Source organism: Ascidia mentula, chromosome 7 (genome assembly GCF_947561715.1).
Source record: "Ascidia mentula chromosome 7, kaAscMent1.1, whole genome shotgun sequence".
NCBI classification, from domain to species: Eukaryota; Metazoa; Chordata; class Ascidiacea; order Phlebobranchia; family Ascidiidae; genus Ascidia; species Ascidia mentula.
The window spans coordinates 1,629,294-1,647,700 of record NC_138572.1 but is presented as its reverse complement, the minus strand read 5'-3'; the positions used below and the strand labels follow the sequence as shown (position 1 = coordinate 1,647,700).

At 38.1% G+C, this 18,407-nt stretch overlaps 2 protein-coding genes and 1 pseudogene across 2 annotated transcripts; all 3 read right to left on the bottom strand.

Moving 5' to 3' along the window:
- Positions 1-1,362: 1,362 nt before the first annotated feature.
- LOC145908876 (cytochrome P450 2U1-like) lies at positions 1,363-4,639 on the bottom strand (annotated as a pseudogene).
- A 692-nt stretch (positions 4,640-5,331) lies between these two features.
- LOC145908875 (vitamin D 25-hydroxylase-like) lies at positions 5,332-8,257 on the bottom strand. The gene is made up of 9 exons (XM_082996198.1): positions 8,018-8,257; positions 7,697-7,842; positions 7,502-7,604; positions 7,231-7,340; positions 6,985-7,106; positions 6,616-6,734; positions 6,259-6,403; positions 5,910-6,073; positions 5,332-5,643 (listed from the first exon to the last, which is right to left on the bottom strand). Exons 1-9 carry the CDS (start codon positions 8,255-8,257, stop codon positions 5,332-5,334), a joined length of 1,461 nt encoding a protein of 486 aa, XP_082852324.1.
- A 5,847-nt stretch (positions 8,258-14,104) lies between these two features.
- Positions 14,105-16,661, bottom strand: LOC145908873 (uncharacterized). The gene is made up of 7 exons (XM_082996197.1): positions 16,469-16,661; positions 15,843-15,986; positions 15,520-15,663; positions 15,169-15,312; positions 14,742-14,885; positions 14,409-14,552; positions 14,105-14,247 (listed from the first exon to the last, which is right to left on the bottom strand). The coding sequence occupies exons 1-7, from the start codon at positions 16,659-16,661 to the stop codon at positions 14,105-14,107; spliced, it is 1,056 nt and encodes a 351-aa protein (XP_082852323.1).
- Positions 16,662-18,407: the final 1,746 nt, after the last annotated feature.

Here is an 18,407-nt window from a genome sequence, read left to right as displayed (position 1 = left end):
CTTGGTTTGCAGATATTGTGGAAACGAACTGAACAATCTCAACAAAGTAAATTTCGTTGGTTGGCAGTTTTGCAGGCAAGATCGTCTTGGTAACATCAAACTGCATCAAATAAAGAACACAGAAGCTTAATTTCATTCCAACTTGATCGATGTTGCCAATTGCCATCGGCTGATATTGCCACGCGCCGGCAAAGAAAACAGCGACAAAATGCAAACACCTTTCTAACTTCAACTGAAATTCAGAATGCAAAAAAAAGAAATGCCTGTTTTTTTCGGTAACTCCGCTAATTAATATGCTTATACGTGATGAAAATATTGTAGTCGAGGAGCAGAATAATCTAAGAAGGTGCTACAGTGCTCTAGGCCGTCTAGCTGCAGCAAAACCAATGTCATAGTTTTGATAACCAACAGCTTCTGTTCAGATTAATTTGTCAAGCCTGTTTACATGCAATTCATTCATTGGTTTATTTCATGACATCTTTGCACTCCTGCAAAGTTGGGTTTCAGTTCTGTACATGAACAAAAGATAGTGTCAGAAATTAAACTGTATGTAATTGAACATGATGCATGAACTGCTAAATTTCAATATTTATCATAACAACCCTGAACATGGAATACATTTTCGATAACCTGATACTTCAGGACATCCTATTTGTAAAGCAACGAATTTTCAATCAATTTTAACCTACGACAAGTCCACACTGGTCGACATTGAGGTCCAGCGTACTTAACCACAAACGTCTTAGATATTTTATGTTTGTAAGGGTTAATGCTCCTTTTGAAAAACACTGTAAACCGTCCACAAACATAAACTGGTCACATACAAAGAGTCATAAAATTTAATGCTTCATTGGAAACAATTAAAAATTTCGGTTATTGCCTTGGTTTATGTTGTCACAGAACAAATGCAATTTACGGAAATGTTACGATGCGAAAACGAAAGTTGTTTAATAATGAAATGGATCGAAAAGTTGGCAAACACAGTGGGACACAAGGCTCAACGACAGCAAATGAGTGCCACTTGTATGGAATGCTTCAAATACCCAGCTTTCACAATGGTCTGTTCACTGTCTAATGTCGTTGGCAGTTTTATTTTATGGCCGAGTAGAAGGAATTACCTCAAGGTATTTGCAGACTATCAAATTTTCATGTGCAAACCGAAGCTGGTCATGGTTCAAGATTTCACAATGGGCCTTTTCAAAAAACACATCTGGCATAGAAAAACCGCGTCCTACTATAAACAGGATTTTACCAGAAAAACTTTGGGTCAAAGCTCCACATAAAATTTTATGTAGTCAAACAAACCACCGACAAGCGGACATCTGTTTCAACAAAATGTTTTTCTTAGGAACGTTTTTTTTACATTGAAACATCTGTTGTGGCGAACCGAAGCTCTTCCATAAACAGAGTCTAGCAAAAAATAATTTTTCTAGCAGACGGCATGTGCATTATGGGGTGTATTGTAATCTGGGAAAAATTTTCAATGAAGATTCGTACTTTGAAGTGTTTAAATAAAAGTAAAATGTTTAAGAGTGAGAAGAATGCTTACTTCCTTTATTGTGCTTCCGCAAGTCAATGTCACTATGTTTCCGCAAACAAACGCATTTTTTGGTCATGTGACGTATGTGAACAAATTGCGGCATCAGGTTCATGCCCAGCATTTGATTCAGACTGATTGAACACAGTTAACCGGAGTAAGCAGTCGACTATACTTTAATTTAAACACTTTTAACCAAGACACACGTGAAACCTTACTGTTTCATTTGTTTGAGTATATTGTTGGCAAATTCCCATTCAACGACTTGTTAAAATTATTTCACAAGTTTTTGGTGCAAGCACGATGGAAAAAACTTCATCGTCGACTGACGGTGGACAATCATTTGCAGGAGAAACGTCAAACTTTTGCAAAATGCGAACGAAAAAGACGAATACTTATATTCTTGCAAGACTTTCACCAATGCAGTATCGGGAGCCTACTCCAAAAGGCATCACTTTATTGGAAGCAACGAAGTTCCCGTTTTTGTCGATGTGCCATCGTGGATTGAACAAATGGGGATTCGTCCACGTTGTTGGATCCATGTGAACTCCTACAAGGTTACCAATGACCTAAAAACAAAGAAAATGTAGAACTACAACAAAAAGGTGCAAATAACCTTTAATGTGATGTCGGCAAGCTACGTATTGTTTTTAGGAAACACGACGTATTGTTTTTTTAATTTATTTCATACTGTACCTTAGTCCCCTTTGGAATTACGTATTCCATCAGCTTGGTGGTTTCCGTGGTTTCATGTTGAGCTCCCATCGGCAAAATGGTTTTGACTCTCATCACTTCCTGTATGAAGGCACATGTAAACGGAAGCTCCACCTTCCTTTCCATGGTGGGCTTTTCATTGGTACCTGTGTACACGAAATGCTAAAATTTAAACCCCAAACATGCAAATTGTATTTTTCTTTCTTTTAATTATGCAGTAAGTGTAAGCGGAAGATCCCCTTTCTCTCCCGCTTGGAAGGAGACTATATATAATTCAGACGATTGCTGAGTAAAATGAACAGTATGATAGCCAAAACAATATAAACGTTCTTTTAAAGTCTAATTTCCATGTGAGTTGTACGAGGCCGTAGTGGGTAAGCGTTTATCAACAAAACATCTCGTACCGAATGTTTGGAGTATTTCCCTTCTAATTGCTTTTCTGCAATCAGCGTTGTTAAGGTAATAAACAAATAGCCAACATAACAAGGCACATGTGGTGTCTGCCCCAGCCAGAAATATGTCCTTGCAGTAAAATTTGTGTTGTTCATCCTCAAAAACAACATGTTATTCCAAGTTATTTCGATTTGTACTTCACCAAAAAATTATTGTACTTGGTCCAAAATTAAACGACAGTTTGTTAGTTTTTGCTATTTTTAATATAGTCTTCTAGATTACGGTTGTTTATCTCACTGTGAATGAGGAATTAGGTCTCCCAAACTTCTGTTTGTAAATGTATGCATCCACGAAGTCTCCCAATCTTTCCGGGTTAAATTTTTCATGGTGCTCCTTGATAAATTGTCGTATGCGACCTATAAGGTCAAACAGGATAAAAATAAATGAAATCTAAACTTTTTTGGGTTTTGAATTGTACTTTTGCTAGCCTGACAAGGTATATGTTTATAAATATATCATCTAAAATCAGTTCTGTTTTAAACTGACAAACTTAGTTCGGTGTAAAACTTTTTTTGCAATGTTACGTATATTTACAATATCTCACCTAGCAGCGATCTAGTTTTGAAATTAAACCTCTCGAAAGTTTCATTAAAAGGTGGAATGTTCACCAGAAAGTCAAAGAGAAGTATTGAGGACAATCTGTTGCCGTCCCGCGGGTCGTTAAACCTTTAAATAACAAATAAGTCAGTCACCTCAGCAACAATATATAATACCCAACAAATACTTGTTTTTTAAATGTCCTCGCTGACTTTGGCGAAAGGAAAATGGTAAAAAGATCTATGAAATGGGGATATAATCACTTACAATGATCTTATGTTATCCAGCAGTGACTTAAAGATTGGATCCCCGTAATCGTATCTCCTTCCAATCACGATCAGAGATAAAATGCTGCACACAAGCCAGAAAAACTGCTCCTGTTAAAGGGAAATGTTGTGTCAACGTGAAGGTTACAAATTACTGAGTCTCGAAATTGAATTTTTACCTTAGCGTCAACAGGTTTTTCTTCACTGGCCTTCAGAAACTTGACGAATCGGTCAGTTTCTGTGTTAATAATGTCTTCCATCGCTTTTTTTCCAACGCCCTTTCTATCAAATACACGTGGATGTGTACAAAATTGCTGTGATTGACACCAAGATATTTCGATTACTTCTTGCTATTTTCTTTGCTACTCCCTTGCATGATATTAGCATTGCACAATTGGTGGAATTCAAAATATGAACTGTGGAAATATTATTACCTTTTCAAGTACTTCAATCCAAATTGCTTTTGTGACTTGAAATCCTTTCCATATTTCATTAACACAGGTCCTTTGAATCCGTGAACTCTACTGAATAACTCTACCCATGGTCGATTTGAAAATGCAGAGCTTTGTTTTACAAACGCCTTTGTAAAAAGGAGTAATAAATGACCATAGGTCACATGTACCTCAGTATGTTGGCTACTATAGATGAATTAAAAAATCGAAAGCAGTGGCACCGTTTAATAGCAAATAATACTTTAAATCAAAATCGATTTGTGGACAATTGGCATTTTTAAACAAGCAAAAATATTGGAATCCATATACGAAGCTAATCTAACACAAAAGTAATACAAACACCATCCTGAACGAGTTCTTTCTTTGTAATATTTTGACATGTAATCAGCACGTACAATCACTAGATGGCAAAAGCCTTGATAAACCATCCCTCAACGTATCTGGTTAATTGCTTCGAAAGTATTCAGCACAACCACATCTTCCAGACCCATTCTAACTGACATGACGTCACCGTACGTATCAAGACTCCACTGTTTGATTTTCAGTGCTGGGTTTTTCGAGAGGAAAGGCACAACCCCAACTACAGGCAAACCTCTTGGACCAGGGGGAAACTTCTGATGTGGTTTCTTCCACCAATAGACAAACAACAAACATACAAAACACAGCGTCAATACCCACATTTTTCAGCGTGTGTTTTCCAAGCTCATAGCAATCATGTTTGAATGCATGTGAGTGGTACGCGTGTTATAGTGAGCTTTATGCTGCTGTTCAAACAGCTTGAAGTGGTTTAAATGGGAACTTGACGGAGAGCTTGTGGTGTTCGTTTCCAGGTGGGCACATAGACCTCTGTTCACAACAGCGCGAACTTTTACAAAAATTCCTACGTATTACCAATGTTGACAGCGGAGTGCCTCTGTTGAGTAACGCTCGTCATTACTTAATATGGGTTTGGAATATTTATTGTGTTGGACTGTTCTACATATTGTCTGGTAGCTACGTATTGCCACATACGACTAAGATTTGTGATCATATCACGGATATTGAAGTTTCAACGTTTTTGATTGTTCCGTGTGGTAAGTGTTGTATGTTATATTATCACGTGCGCAAGACGTCCACAGCCTTGTAGGTAAGGCAAGCTGTGTATAAAAACACTCTGCACAAACATGCTCTTCAAGTGGCACTAGACGTTAAAAGTGGACTTAACAGTTGTTTTATTCAGTCACATGGTAATGCGTCACAATATGATGCATGTATTTGCCGAGGTAACTTATCTATCATGCGCATGTCGGTATACAATACACTGCACCCCGGAATATGGCCACATTTTTATATCCTTCCCGTTACACTTTTCACAAACTTCATTCAATTCAATTTAACGTCTTTTTACCAACAGTTCACAGGTTTTAGGTGCAAGTACAACTGAGAGAACTTCATCGTCCACTGACGGTGGATAATCGTATGCTGAAAAAACTTCAAACTTTTGCAAAATGCGAACGAAAAAGACGAATATTTCCACCCTTGCAAGGCTTTCACCAATGCAGTATCGGGAGCCTACTCCAAAAGGCATCACTTTATTGGAAGCAACGAAATTCCCGTTCTTGTCGATGTGCCTTCGTGGATTGAACAAATGGGGATTCGGCCACGTTGTTGGATCCATGTGAACTCCTACAAGGTTACCGATGACCTTAAAACAAACACGTGTGGAATGTTTATAATATGAACTATAACGTTGCAGAGAGCTTGTAGCATGTGGTTCAAGACACAACGTTTGCAATGCTGTATTTTGCAGAGTCAAGGGCATAGTAAAGATCCCCCAAACCACGATGTACGACAAAGCACGATTATTGCTTAAATAAACCACAGAGTCACAGGGAATCATATTTTTCGGAAAAGTGGAGCGTTGCTTGCCTTTTGCAATAATCTCCTCAAACTTCACGATCTTGCGCTTACCTTGGTCCCCTTTGGAATTACGTATTTCATTAGCTTGGAGGTTTCCGTGGTTTCATGTTGAGCTCCCATCGGCAAAATGGTTTTGACTCTCATCACTTCCTGTATGAAGGCACAGGTAAACGGAAGCTCCCCCTTCCTTTCCATGGTGGGCTTGTCATTGGTACCTGAAGACACAAAGTACTAAAGTTTAAAAGAGAAACATTTAAGTTGCTCTGTCTCCCTTTCAATATGGAGTAAATACAAGGACATTAAACAAAAACAAATAACCTCCTTTCAAAGTCTAATTAGAGGTCGACCCAAATTGTGCTATGCCGGAAAAAATTACGTTTATTGACAAAACATCACGTACCGAAAGTATGAAGTATTTCCCTGCTAATTGCTTTCCTGCAATCAGCGTTGTTTAGGTAATAAACAAATAGCCAACATAACAAGGCACATGTGGTATCTGCCCCAGCCAGAAATATGTCCTTGCAGTAGAATTTGAGTTGCTCTTCCTAAAACACAAACCTTGTTATTCAATTACATTTGAATTATTGTAGGTTTAAACAGTTGATGGAATGAAACGACATGTTCCTACGCATGTTGCAACTTGGACTTATTGGAATAATTATAATAGACGACATTTAATGCGTTTTCCAATTTACACGTAATTGAATTAAATCCGAACGCATTTTGAGTCATTGTTGTTTTGTCACAACACCCTTACTGTGAATGAAGGGTCGATTCTTCCAAACTTCTGTTTGTAAATGTAGGCATCCATAAAGTCTCCAACTCTCTCCGGATCAAATTTCTCCTGGTGCTCCTTGATATATTGTTGCATGCGACCTAAAAAATGGACCAAACGGGTCATATATATGTAAATGCAAATTGTTTATGAGTTACGTAAGAGAAAACCTAAGTTATTTGTCTTGCTGTTGTTTCTGATATATGTATTTCGCATACAATTCGGAATCGTCAGTATCACTTGTTTAGATAAAAATCAGATACCAAGGCTTTGTTACCATAAGACTGTCGGGAGTTTCCTATGCATATTTTAAGAGTTCTATCTGTTAATGGTGTGAAATACGTTTCTCACTTAAAAGCGATCGAGTCTTGGAATCAAACCTCTCGACAGTTTCTTTGAAAGGCGGAACGTTTACCAGAAATTCGTACAGAAGTATTGTGGACAATCTGTTGCCGTCTTGCGGGTCGTTAAACCTTAAAACAATACGATTGCACGCAAGCTATTTTGGAATCAAACACGTCGAAATTATGTTTCTTTTTTTTGTGTTAAGATGTTAAATTGAAGTCAATTAAACCTACAATGGATATGTTCACTTACAATGATCTTATGTTATCCAGCAGTGACTTAAAGATTGGATCCCCGTAATCGTATCTCCTACCAATCACGATCAACGATAAAATGTTGCTTACCAACCAATAAAACTGCTCCTATTAAGATAGTGTGTTGTTAAGAAGGGAAAATAATGGTAGAAACAGCTAACAAGTTTCTCCGGCAAATTTATTCATAGAGTTTCGCACACTAAATATGAAAACTCATCTTTAAAAATTATGGTTTAAGGCAGAACATTATGGGCGCCTGACTCACTTACTTTAGCGTCCAAGAGTTTCCCTTCACACGTTTCAAGAAACTCGACGAAACGATCTGCTTCCTGGTTAATAATGTCCTCCATCTCTTTTTTTCCCAAACCTTTTCTGTCAAATACGAGCCAATGTGTTAAAAGTGTGACCACGTGACCTGCATCTAGTTTAATTATTTGTTATTTCTACACTATTGGAAACTTTACCCCCTTAAGTACTTTAATCCAAAATGCTTTTGCGACTTGAAATCCTTTCCATATTTCATTGACACAAGTCCTTTTGATCCATGAACTCTACTGAATAACTCTACCCAGGGTCGGTTGGAAAATGTTGAGCTTTGCTTCACAAACGCCTTTGCAAAGTAGAAATAGTAAAAAATATTACGACACGGTGGATTGGCGCCTGATTATGAAATCACAAATTATTCTTTCAAGACGTGAACGGATCCACGAGTGAAATTTCAACAGACGAACAATACTTAACTGAGGTTTCTCCCCACAACCTTAACACGACAAAATTCAACGTACCTGGTTAATTGCTTCGAATGTATTCAGCACAACCACATCTTCCAGACCCATTCTAACTGACATGACGTCACCGTACGTATCAAGACTCCACTGTTTGATTTTCAGTGCTGGGTTTTTCGAGAGGAAAGGCACAACCCCAACTACAGGCAAACCTCTTGGACCAGGGGGAAACTTCTGATGTGGTTTCTTCCACCAATAGACAAACAACAAACTTATAAAACACAGCGTCAGCACCCACATTATTCAGCGTTTTTGACTACCAAGTTTTTGACACGAAGCTTTGCGTTTAAGGTGAGATATATATATATATACCTAGGGCCATTGCGCTGTTGTTGCATTAGGCCTGAAGTGGTTTGGTGACGACGTGACGGCGAGCTCGTGCAGGTATGCACGTAGACCGTTAGCGTTAAACGTGACAAAACAAGCTTCACATTAATAATGCTACGTGCACGTAAACTCGTTGTATTATAAGATTGAGTGTTCATCGACTCAACTCGATACATAGAAACGCAGCTCTAGCTAATACTATATATATACATATCCACTACTTTACTTACAAGGAAAATAATATTGTATACGATTCTCTTTTGAAACACCCAAACATGATTGCATAAGAAACATATTCAGGATCCACGAAAAGCGATGTGTCATAAGATAGGCTTGGTAACAAACGGCGATAATAACATACCACTAGGTTTTATCGCAAGTCTGTTTTGGGATAAGGTTTAACTAGCTTGGATTGGGCGCAGGCGGACCGCACCAAACAGGCCTCACGTGGATTAAGATAACACAGTACATGCGGATTTTGTTTTATTTGAGAACTTTCGTGAACATCACCATGTGGCGACTTCGTTTAACGGGCCACAAACTGTGTCCACCGAAGCGTGTAATGCGCCTTTTTCGAAAAAACAAGCACAACGTAATGAAATTGCCGAAATTCTGAAACCACTACCCATTACGCATTGCGCAACGATAATATCTTGCTTTGCTTAGTCATTCGAATGGAAATTTTCCTTGGAAATGTTTGCTTGGTACACTTGGACTCTATAACAGTCTATGTGTGTTATGGAGACGTTGAACGCCAACAGAACAAAGCGACATGAGACGGAACGGTTTGCCTGGAGTCAATATGTGCACCATTGCGTTTAGGCTGATTCAACCGAAAAGAGAAATGGATCTTAATAACACAATTACTTGTTGGGTTAATTGTGTTACGGCCTGTTTGTCGTCATTATTTTGGGGGGATTGGCTTTTTAAGAAGTAGAGAAACAGCAGTTTTTAGATGCTAAGATTTTAACCAACGTTCAGAGGTTTTTTGCTGTCGTTAATTTGTACGTTTAACTTCGGTAAGACCTTTGATGTTCCAAATGTCCAACTACTGAGCTATAAAAAATCTTCTCCCCACTCGCCCATTTAATCGTCATAAAATTTTAACGCCATGTGCAAACATTACACAACCTATTTTCTGGTTGTGCAACACAGCATCTAAATGCCAGAAATATATCATTGCGTTGGTACAAAAGAGTACGAGGATTTACAGTTTTTGTCAATCTTAGATTTTACGTCAACCATTTTAAAGCAAATCATGACTCATAAGTTATTGGTATTTGCAATGTTGATTATCAACGAAGGTGCAGCAAATAATTGTTCCAGGCCTGTGGTGCCACAATATGGGTCCGTGATTCCGGACAAAACGGAATATTTCATCAACGAAACTGTTTCCTATTTGTGCAATGCTGGTTACCAACATGCAGGGGAAAACAAATCTCAATGCACGGATATTGGATGGAACAACAATGCACCTCATTGTCAAGGTAAGAATATTTGCAGGGTCTGTTTTATTTGCGCAAAATATTTAACTAAATTTCATTTGTAAAGGGAATGTTGTAATCAGACGTGCTTGTGATATTTTTACAACCTATTTTCACCGCTTTAAACACCAGTAGCAAGTTCAATGACTGAGTAAGCAAAATGTTGTCAATAAACGATTATTCTTTTGCAGTTAGCTTCTCAACTTGTGGAAAAAGATCAGAGTCTCCTGCTATTGTAAGTTAATTTTGTTAGAATAAATTGTTTATTTTTCTGCATGTTAAATTTTGTTCGCCAAAGAAAATTTTTTTTAGGTGCCTTATATGGCTTAAATGTTGTAATACAGCCGGATTGCATGTTATTTTACTAGAATTCCAGAATTTACGGGGGATCAACAGCCCCTAACGGTTCATGGCCATGGATGGCTCTGGTTATAAAGGAGCAAGCGTTTCTATATTTTACATTGGGGGGAGGAAGCATTTTGTCTGATCGATGGATTCTCACAAGTGCAGAACAACTTAATGGTGGATCTGGAAGGTAAAGAAAATTCAAGCTGTTTATCTATTTTACCAGAATAGTCTTAAGAAATTTTTCTTAGCCTCGTTGTTTTGGTTGGAACTTATCTTCGCACCAGTTCAGTGAAATCAACCACCCAAAAAATTGCTGTCGAAAGTCAACACAAACATCCCAATTTTAGGTGAGGTTTTATCTTCTAAGCATTTGGGGTCACAAAGTATTTTTGTATTTAAACATTTGCCGGACCACTATGATATGTTTTCAAGAATGAAATCATGTATTCCCTTCCCTTTTCCCATTGAATCAGAAAACAATCAAATATAAAAAAAATACTACATAGTAGATTAAAAAAAAGGAACAGCTGACCAGGCATCTGCGTGCCCCTTGGAATATGATCTCGTTACTGGTATGAGTACCCCCGCTTGGGAACCTCTGTTCTACAGCACAAGCTTTAAGCATTTACGCCATGAATAACTAATGCACTGCTGCATTTTAATATACATACAAACGAATACATACAAAACATACAGCTACGGTTACGACTCTCACATAAAAACCAATAATTTCTGGACTAGACGTAAGTACGATGAGCCGTAACCGAAGCTATCATGTTACAAAAAACTAAGACTTTCCACAAGAGTCTTACGTCATTCACAAACAGACTACACTTGTTTTTTTTTCAGTGGTCGGCTGACAGGATATGACTTGGCTTTACTCAAGCTAACGACCAGCATTACATTTAACGACGTCGTGAGGCCTATTTGCCTTCCACCTGGGCCAAACTACGATGTACCAAGTGAGACAAAATGCCACTTTGCAGGATGGGGGAGAACGCATAGTAAGCTTTCAAACGATCTTAGATACTGGCTCTGAAATCACATTTATTAAATCGTAATTTCAGATAGTAGCAACAGTGATGATCTTCAGCAAGCTGAATTAAATGTCAAGAGTCGATCTTACTGTGACTATGAATACCGCAGGTTTATTGGTTCCTCCAACACAATGCCTTCCACAATTATGTGTGCTGGCTCATTATTGAAAGCTACGTGTTCAGTAAGTTAACTGAATTGTACTTTGATACTACAGGGCGTGTTACCTACAGTTACCAGAGTAATAACGCATTACTTTGTGATAATCATAGTCTTGTCCAATCCGTTAATAGGGCACCATTCTAGCAACTTATAGCAAACATACTTTTAGCACTGTTCGAATCCCCTTGCAAAAAAATATTGGAAACACTGATTTAAAGAACACCTAATTTATAACCTAATTTATAACGATACTTATTCACTGATAACATGCTTCATATACATTATTGTTTCGTGGAAAGGGTGATGATGGAGGTCCTTTAATCTGTGACGTCGGCAATGATACGTGGTATCAATATGGAGTAAGGAGCTTTAGTGGCATCAGCTGTGGAAGTGACCCAAGTTTTTTCGTTAAAGTGACGGAAGTATCCGCATGGATTGAAAACGGTGAGCGATAAAATCACGTTACATGCTTCGACAACGTAAATACGAAGAAACGCGAATTTCAAACAGTTGAAAGTTCTATCCAATAAAACCAAGCACTTAGATGGCTTGTGTCAAATACAACTATTTTATAACTTTGCAGTGACTGGATTGATCTTTGCAAAACCAGATGGTAAGTGTAGTTTGATTTTGTGTGTATGTATGACAAAATTTCTATTTGGTAAAATGGACAATTTTGACTAAACAAATGTTCGTTTTTGTAGTAAGAACATGCGGCCAACCAACTGTGCAGTTTGGTGCTGCAATACCTGACTTTAACGTTTATGCTGTTGGTGTTCAAATATCATTTACATGTGAGAGTGGGTTCGCACTAAACGGGACATCAACAAGTACTTGCACAGCAACTGGAAATACAGAAACCTGGAGCCCTAACCCACCAAATTGTCAAGGTGAACTCATAAATAAACAAACAATAATCTTGGTACATTTTTGTCGGTTTATCACTTAAGAAAGATGCGACCATTCACAAACAATAAACCCTTGTTTTCTACAGTGATATGCGAAAAACCCATTGTCCCTTCAGCAACTGTGACACCGAACAAGAATATTTACAATGTTGGTGTTCAAATATCATTCACTTGTGAGAGTGGGTTCGCTCTGAACGAAACATCAACAAGTACATGCACAGTAACTGGAAATACAGGAACTTGGAGCCCTAACCCACCAACTTGTCAAGGTAAACTCATAAATTTACTAATGATAATTTTGGTACATTTTTGTCTGTTTATCATTTAAGTGAGATGCGACAGTTCACAAATAACAAATCTTAGTTTTGTACAGCGATATGCGAAAAACCCATAATCGTTTTCGCATCCGTGACACCGGACAAGAATATTTACAATGTTGGTGATCAAATTACATTCAACTGCCAAAACGGTTTTGCATTAAACGGGTCAGGTACAAGCACCTGCACTGCTGCTGGCCCAACAGCCGTTTGGTCCTCCCTACCGCCCACGTGTGGAGGTACTACGTCAAAATATGTGTTTTTTTTCTGACACATTGTATGTTGAATTCAGGGTTTTAATTCTAAAAACAACACAATTATTTTCTCTTGAAACAGACATAAACGAATGCAACCAAACACCTTATCCCTGCGGTGACATACTCTGCTTCAACAATGATGGAAGTTACAGGTGTGACGCCATAAGTCAATTGCATACACGTGGTGTCTTGGTGTTGGTAGTTTCTTTTACAGCCAGTCTGCTATCGTTTTTTATAATTTAATAGTTTTCGGACAACGAGATTAGTGAATATACAGTGTTAAATAATTATGAAGGTTTCCGTTTGTGTCTATTACAATAAACTTACTTCATGTTAATCTTTGCATTTTCCGAAGTTTTTTTACATAATTTTACACTGTGTCTAATTTTATTGTAGTATTAGCTCAGAAACGTGTATTTGAATAATTTCGTAAATTCATGTTATTTCATCGATCTTTGTGCACAAGAGAAATCTCGTCAATAAATTTAAATAACACTGACAGAGTAACGTTTTTTTTGCAAAGCTCGTACGAAGGCGGAATATGATATCTCAAATAAATAACCAGCGATTATATTTACGCGTACATTTTGGTTTGTATTTTTGGCGTTTTGTGTCATTTACGTCAAACATCATAGGACAATAGAGACAATACACAATGTTCCAAATAAACTCGTCATGCATCACTTGTTGGCGGGAACTTAAATGCTCAATTCAGGGGCAGATACATTATTAAGGTCGTGAAAGCAGCTGGACTTGTTTCTTCGGACAACTTTTAACAGAACAGCGATTAAAAATGGGTTTGTGATATAATCTTTAAATGAATTATGCAATGAATAATCATGTTTCTAGGCAGAGAAAGTGCAGTGTATGTTTGATGAGCCAAGAATATATTCAGCTTTATTGTCACCACTACTTCACTCAAAGTATGGAAAAGAAATGGGATTTTAAGACAACAAACATTTGAACTGGATGGTTTCAAAACGTTCGTCTAACTGCATTAGAGAAAGACAATCCTGGCGTCCTTTTTGCGCCCACTTTACGTATAGTGATGTATTGAAAACAGTGGAGAAACGGGATAACGTTAGTAAAACATTATTAAAAATACCAACAAAACATTAAACGTAGTACAGCATTAATTTCTTGTTTTGGTGCACACAAGGGTGATATGACTTAAATGCATTATAAAACTGTAAATGTTGGGTTACGTTTTGTTTAAGACCAACTAAGTTGTTTTCAAGTCAATCCAGGGTCAGTAGAAACACCAAGGAACAGTGCTATTGGTTGAAGCACACCAAGTACATCCTTGTTCTTCACAGTTGTTTTTTGTGGCTCCAGGGTCAGGGTGGCAATCTACTCTGTTCGATTCGGCCACGTTGGAGTCACACAGGGCGTCTGTTTAGTTACAACCTTGTTAATTCTGTAGTGACGTAAGGCTAATTATCAACAAAATAGCGCTACTGAACAAATATTGTTATTGATAATTTTATGAACAAAAATACCAAAACAATTGCGATTTCCTTTTGGTAAAGTTAAAAGTATTAAAAGATACTCACCATCAATGAAACACCATGGCACCGACGAGAGTGGCGTGGCACACCACCGGCATCCTCTGTTTTCGCATTTTTCAGGTGTGGCCCCAGGATCAGGGTGGCAATCAATTCTGTTTGGTTCTTCCACAGCAGAAGCACATAAACTCTCTGTAAAATATGAAGGTATCATATCATTATAATCTGGTACATTTCTGTTAATATTCTTCGATATTTACACCTACTGTTTAAAGTACACCACGATTGTTGTAGTCACGAAAAAATTGTGCATTCAAAATAAACATTTATAGAGATAAGATACAGTGTTACACAACACTAATGTAAATATGAACGCAATACCATCGTAGAAACACCATGGAACTGCTGGATCTTCTGATGCGCACCACATGCACCCGCTGTCCTCGCAAGCTGCTCTATTTGCCCCTGGTTCAGGGTGACAATCTATCCTGTCCGATTCAGAGGAGTTTGATGGACAAATGCTGCCTGCATAAACAATCGTTGAAAATTTTATTTTGGGTGGTCGATGCACAAGGTTTAGTGAAAATATAACTTTTGTTTTAGAGTGTCGCCGATTTCATGTCAAAAGGTACCTTTCTACACAAAACACTATCTTGGAAATTGGGAAAACAAATTTTTCGTTTACCACCACGACACAGTAAGAATCTAATGAGGCCAACCAACTACACCCTTTTGCAATACATCTGCTAGCCATGGCACCAGGTGACAGTTATATAACCTATTATTTGTAGTTGCTTAAAACTATTACCTTCGAAAAAACACCAGGGCACGCTTGGGTCTGACGACGCACACCACATGCAACCCCTGTTATGGCATTCACTTTCAGTCGCTTCTGGCTCTGGATGACAATCTACTCTTTCCGCTGTTGGTTTTGTTGAAGAGCAAAGTCTTCCTGCACAACAACAAATAGTAGGTATAGGGTGAACTACCGCTTGCATTAATTGTGCATACAAAAAAGTAACGAGAGAAACTGTCAAAAAATACTATAGGAATCATAATCCTGTGCAGGTCGGTGACCGGCGGATCTGTGTTTGCCCTTTGGAGTCTCAGGAATATAATATGAAAAAGTAATTAAATATTTTTTGTACTTCATAATTACCATCCTCAAAACACCAGGGAACTGCTGGATCAGATGAAACGCACCACGCACAACCTCTTGCTCTACATTCGCTTTTTGTAGCTCCCGGTTGAGTGTGGCAATCTACTCTGTTTTGCACAGGGATGGTGGAAGTGCATCGACTTTCTAAAAACATATGAAAAGCATTGCTTTCAAAAAATTGAAAAGAGTATTTTTTGGTGTTTTTAGGTTATGCCCTTTCAATAAAGTGTATATCTTATGTAGAGGAAGCAACTCTGCTGCTGTACTTTTAAACAGCACGTTTTGTGATAGCTTTGAACACAAATTTGACAACTTGATTTTACCGTCAAAGAAACACCAAGGCACGGCTGGATCTTTCGATTCACACCAGGTACATCCTCTGTTATTACATTCACTCTCGACAGCATTTGGTTCGGCATGACAATCTACCCGACTTGGTTCTGGGATAGTGGAGGGACAAAGTGGTTCTGCAACAGAAATATTGACTGAATGCAACCATCAACTTTGCTACACTGGCGAAGGTGGTGTTTCTCCCTATAGCAATTATGTAGGCCATGTACTTCGTTAACTTACAAAATTTCTCGCATTTTTTGTTAACCGAAGATATTGTTCACTCCTTTAGATTCCATGACAAAGGGAAGCAAAATTTGTACAAATGTATAGGATTTGAAGCATGCTAACCTGCAGTTAAACTCTTGTGCATATTTTAATTCAGTGAGCAGCATTTGATGAGACTAAAAGGTCTCAATAATGCAACTTGATGTGACTATGGACAATCTTTGCCGGCCAAACTACCATATTTAGATTTTTCCTCAACTGGATTTAAGAAAAAAATACAACTTGGATGTTCCTTTCTGTTCGATGCATCCCCGGCAGCATTGGAAACGGTGCTTCATCTTTGCTTCATAGTTATTTTTTGAAGATTTAGATTAACATTAGCCACAATTACCTCCATAAAAACACCAGGGTACGCTTGGGTCTGTTGATGAACACCAGATGCATCCTTTGTCCTCGCACGCACTCTGCGTGGCGTATGGCTCAGGGTGACAATCGACACGAGACGATTCTGGCATATCAGAAGGACACCCGTTGCTCAAAGTTACGGCAAGCAGAAATGTTAGTGCGTAAATTCCGTACGCCATGTTTCGTATTTTAGTAACTTCTCTTGTTTATTTGCACAACCTGAGGACAAATCTCAAGTTCAAATTTGTGTCGCTTTTTCAATCGTGTCCTAAGCATTCTAACTCGCTACATGTCAATACTCATGTAAACATAATTAGTTTGCAGGGACTTCAATTCATGTCTTGCGCGTCTACAACCAAGTCTTTTGCCTCGAGCGTCTTGTTCTCTCTAACTCCTCTTTAATGCGACAAAGTGTGTGGTTTATATAACAGATTGGTACCCGAGTAAAACGTGTTCAAGATCGTAAAACATTATTTCACATGCTGACGCGAAAACAAGACGCTGACTCGTAAATAACAAGAGCATGCTGACACCAACATATGCATTGCTGATGTGAGAAACTCCACGAAACACTCGACATAAGCACCGCTACCTCTTGAGATAATGGAGTTACCCGGGTTTAAACTTTTGTTAACTGGCGTTTTTTTTGTCAAGTAGCTTCCCTTTGGTATAAACACCGCTTTTATCATCGGTCCCTCCATGCATTCTGGTTGTCGAGTAGTCCATGGAGCCTGGGTGTTGGTATTTTCTTAGCAGAAAACTGGAGTTTTAGTTCAATCATTTTACGTACATTTGGTACAATCTGTTTTTTTTAACTTTAACCTATTTATATTATTGTTATGACCAAAGCCTTTATATTTACTTTCAATGTGCAGCGTGGCCTTTTTCGCATAAAAATGGTTTGTGCAGTTATTTTGTGGTCTACTCGAAATAGTTTTGTCAACCCAATGCACAATCTTGGCACACCGGAGAATTTTGTGCAAACTCTGAAAGAAAATGACTAATCAAAACTCAACGACAATAGAAACATTACATATTGCTCCGAAAAAAAACACTCGTCACGCATGACTTGTTGGCGGGAACTTAAATGCTTCATTCCAGGGTTGCCATTTGGCCGTTTTCACGGCCAAATTCCAGAAATTTGGCCGTTTGAAAATCGGCCTGGCCGCGAAAAAATCGTTTGGCCGTAAGGCAGATATTTGGCCGAATTTGGCCGAATTTCACTTGGTACTATATAAATCCACAAAAGGCATTGCTGGTTTCAGGTTATCAATAGATTTGTGGACGATTGTGTTGTCATAAATATGTCTCAGAAAAATTGTTACGTCATAAACTAATCTTGACTGAGTTGGCAAAGAATTATGCTGCAATCGTAATGTTTTAGCAACATAACCGGTTTTGAAACCACTGATAAGCATATAGATAACAGTGTTTTAAACATACAATTTACGAATTTATTTCCGGCTATATAGTCGTTTCTAAAGGAAATCATCAAACTTACAACGTGATTTGGCCGAATTTTGGCCGTAAGAGAAAAAAAAATTGGCCGTCAAGTGTTTTGACCATCTGGCAGCCCTGCTTCATTCAGGGGCAAAGAATTCAGTGGAATTCAAGGTGTATGAATGTCAAAGCAAACAGGTTGATTTGTTTGTTTGTAGGGACAAATTAAACAAAACGGTGATTACCAGTTTTTTTTTGTATAAATACTGCATTTAAAATTATACTTTATTGATGTTGTGTAGCCTATATAAGCAAAGTAAAAGTGACGTACGTTGGTTGTGTCAGAAACAAAGTCAGACTTAAAGCGCATGGCTTACTGTATTGATGGTAAGTAGTTAGTTATAGTGAAACCTGGTCAGTACGCGATGCAAGTGTTCACGTGTCCAATACCGTTTGGCAATCATTAATTTCTCTAAAAGACAACT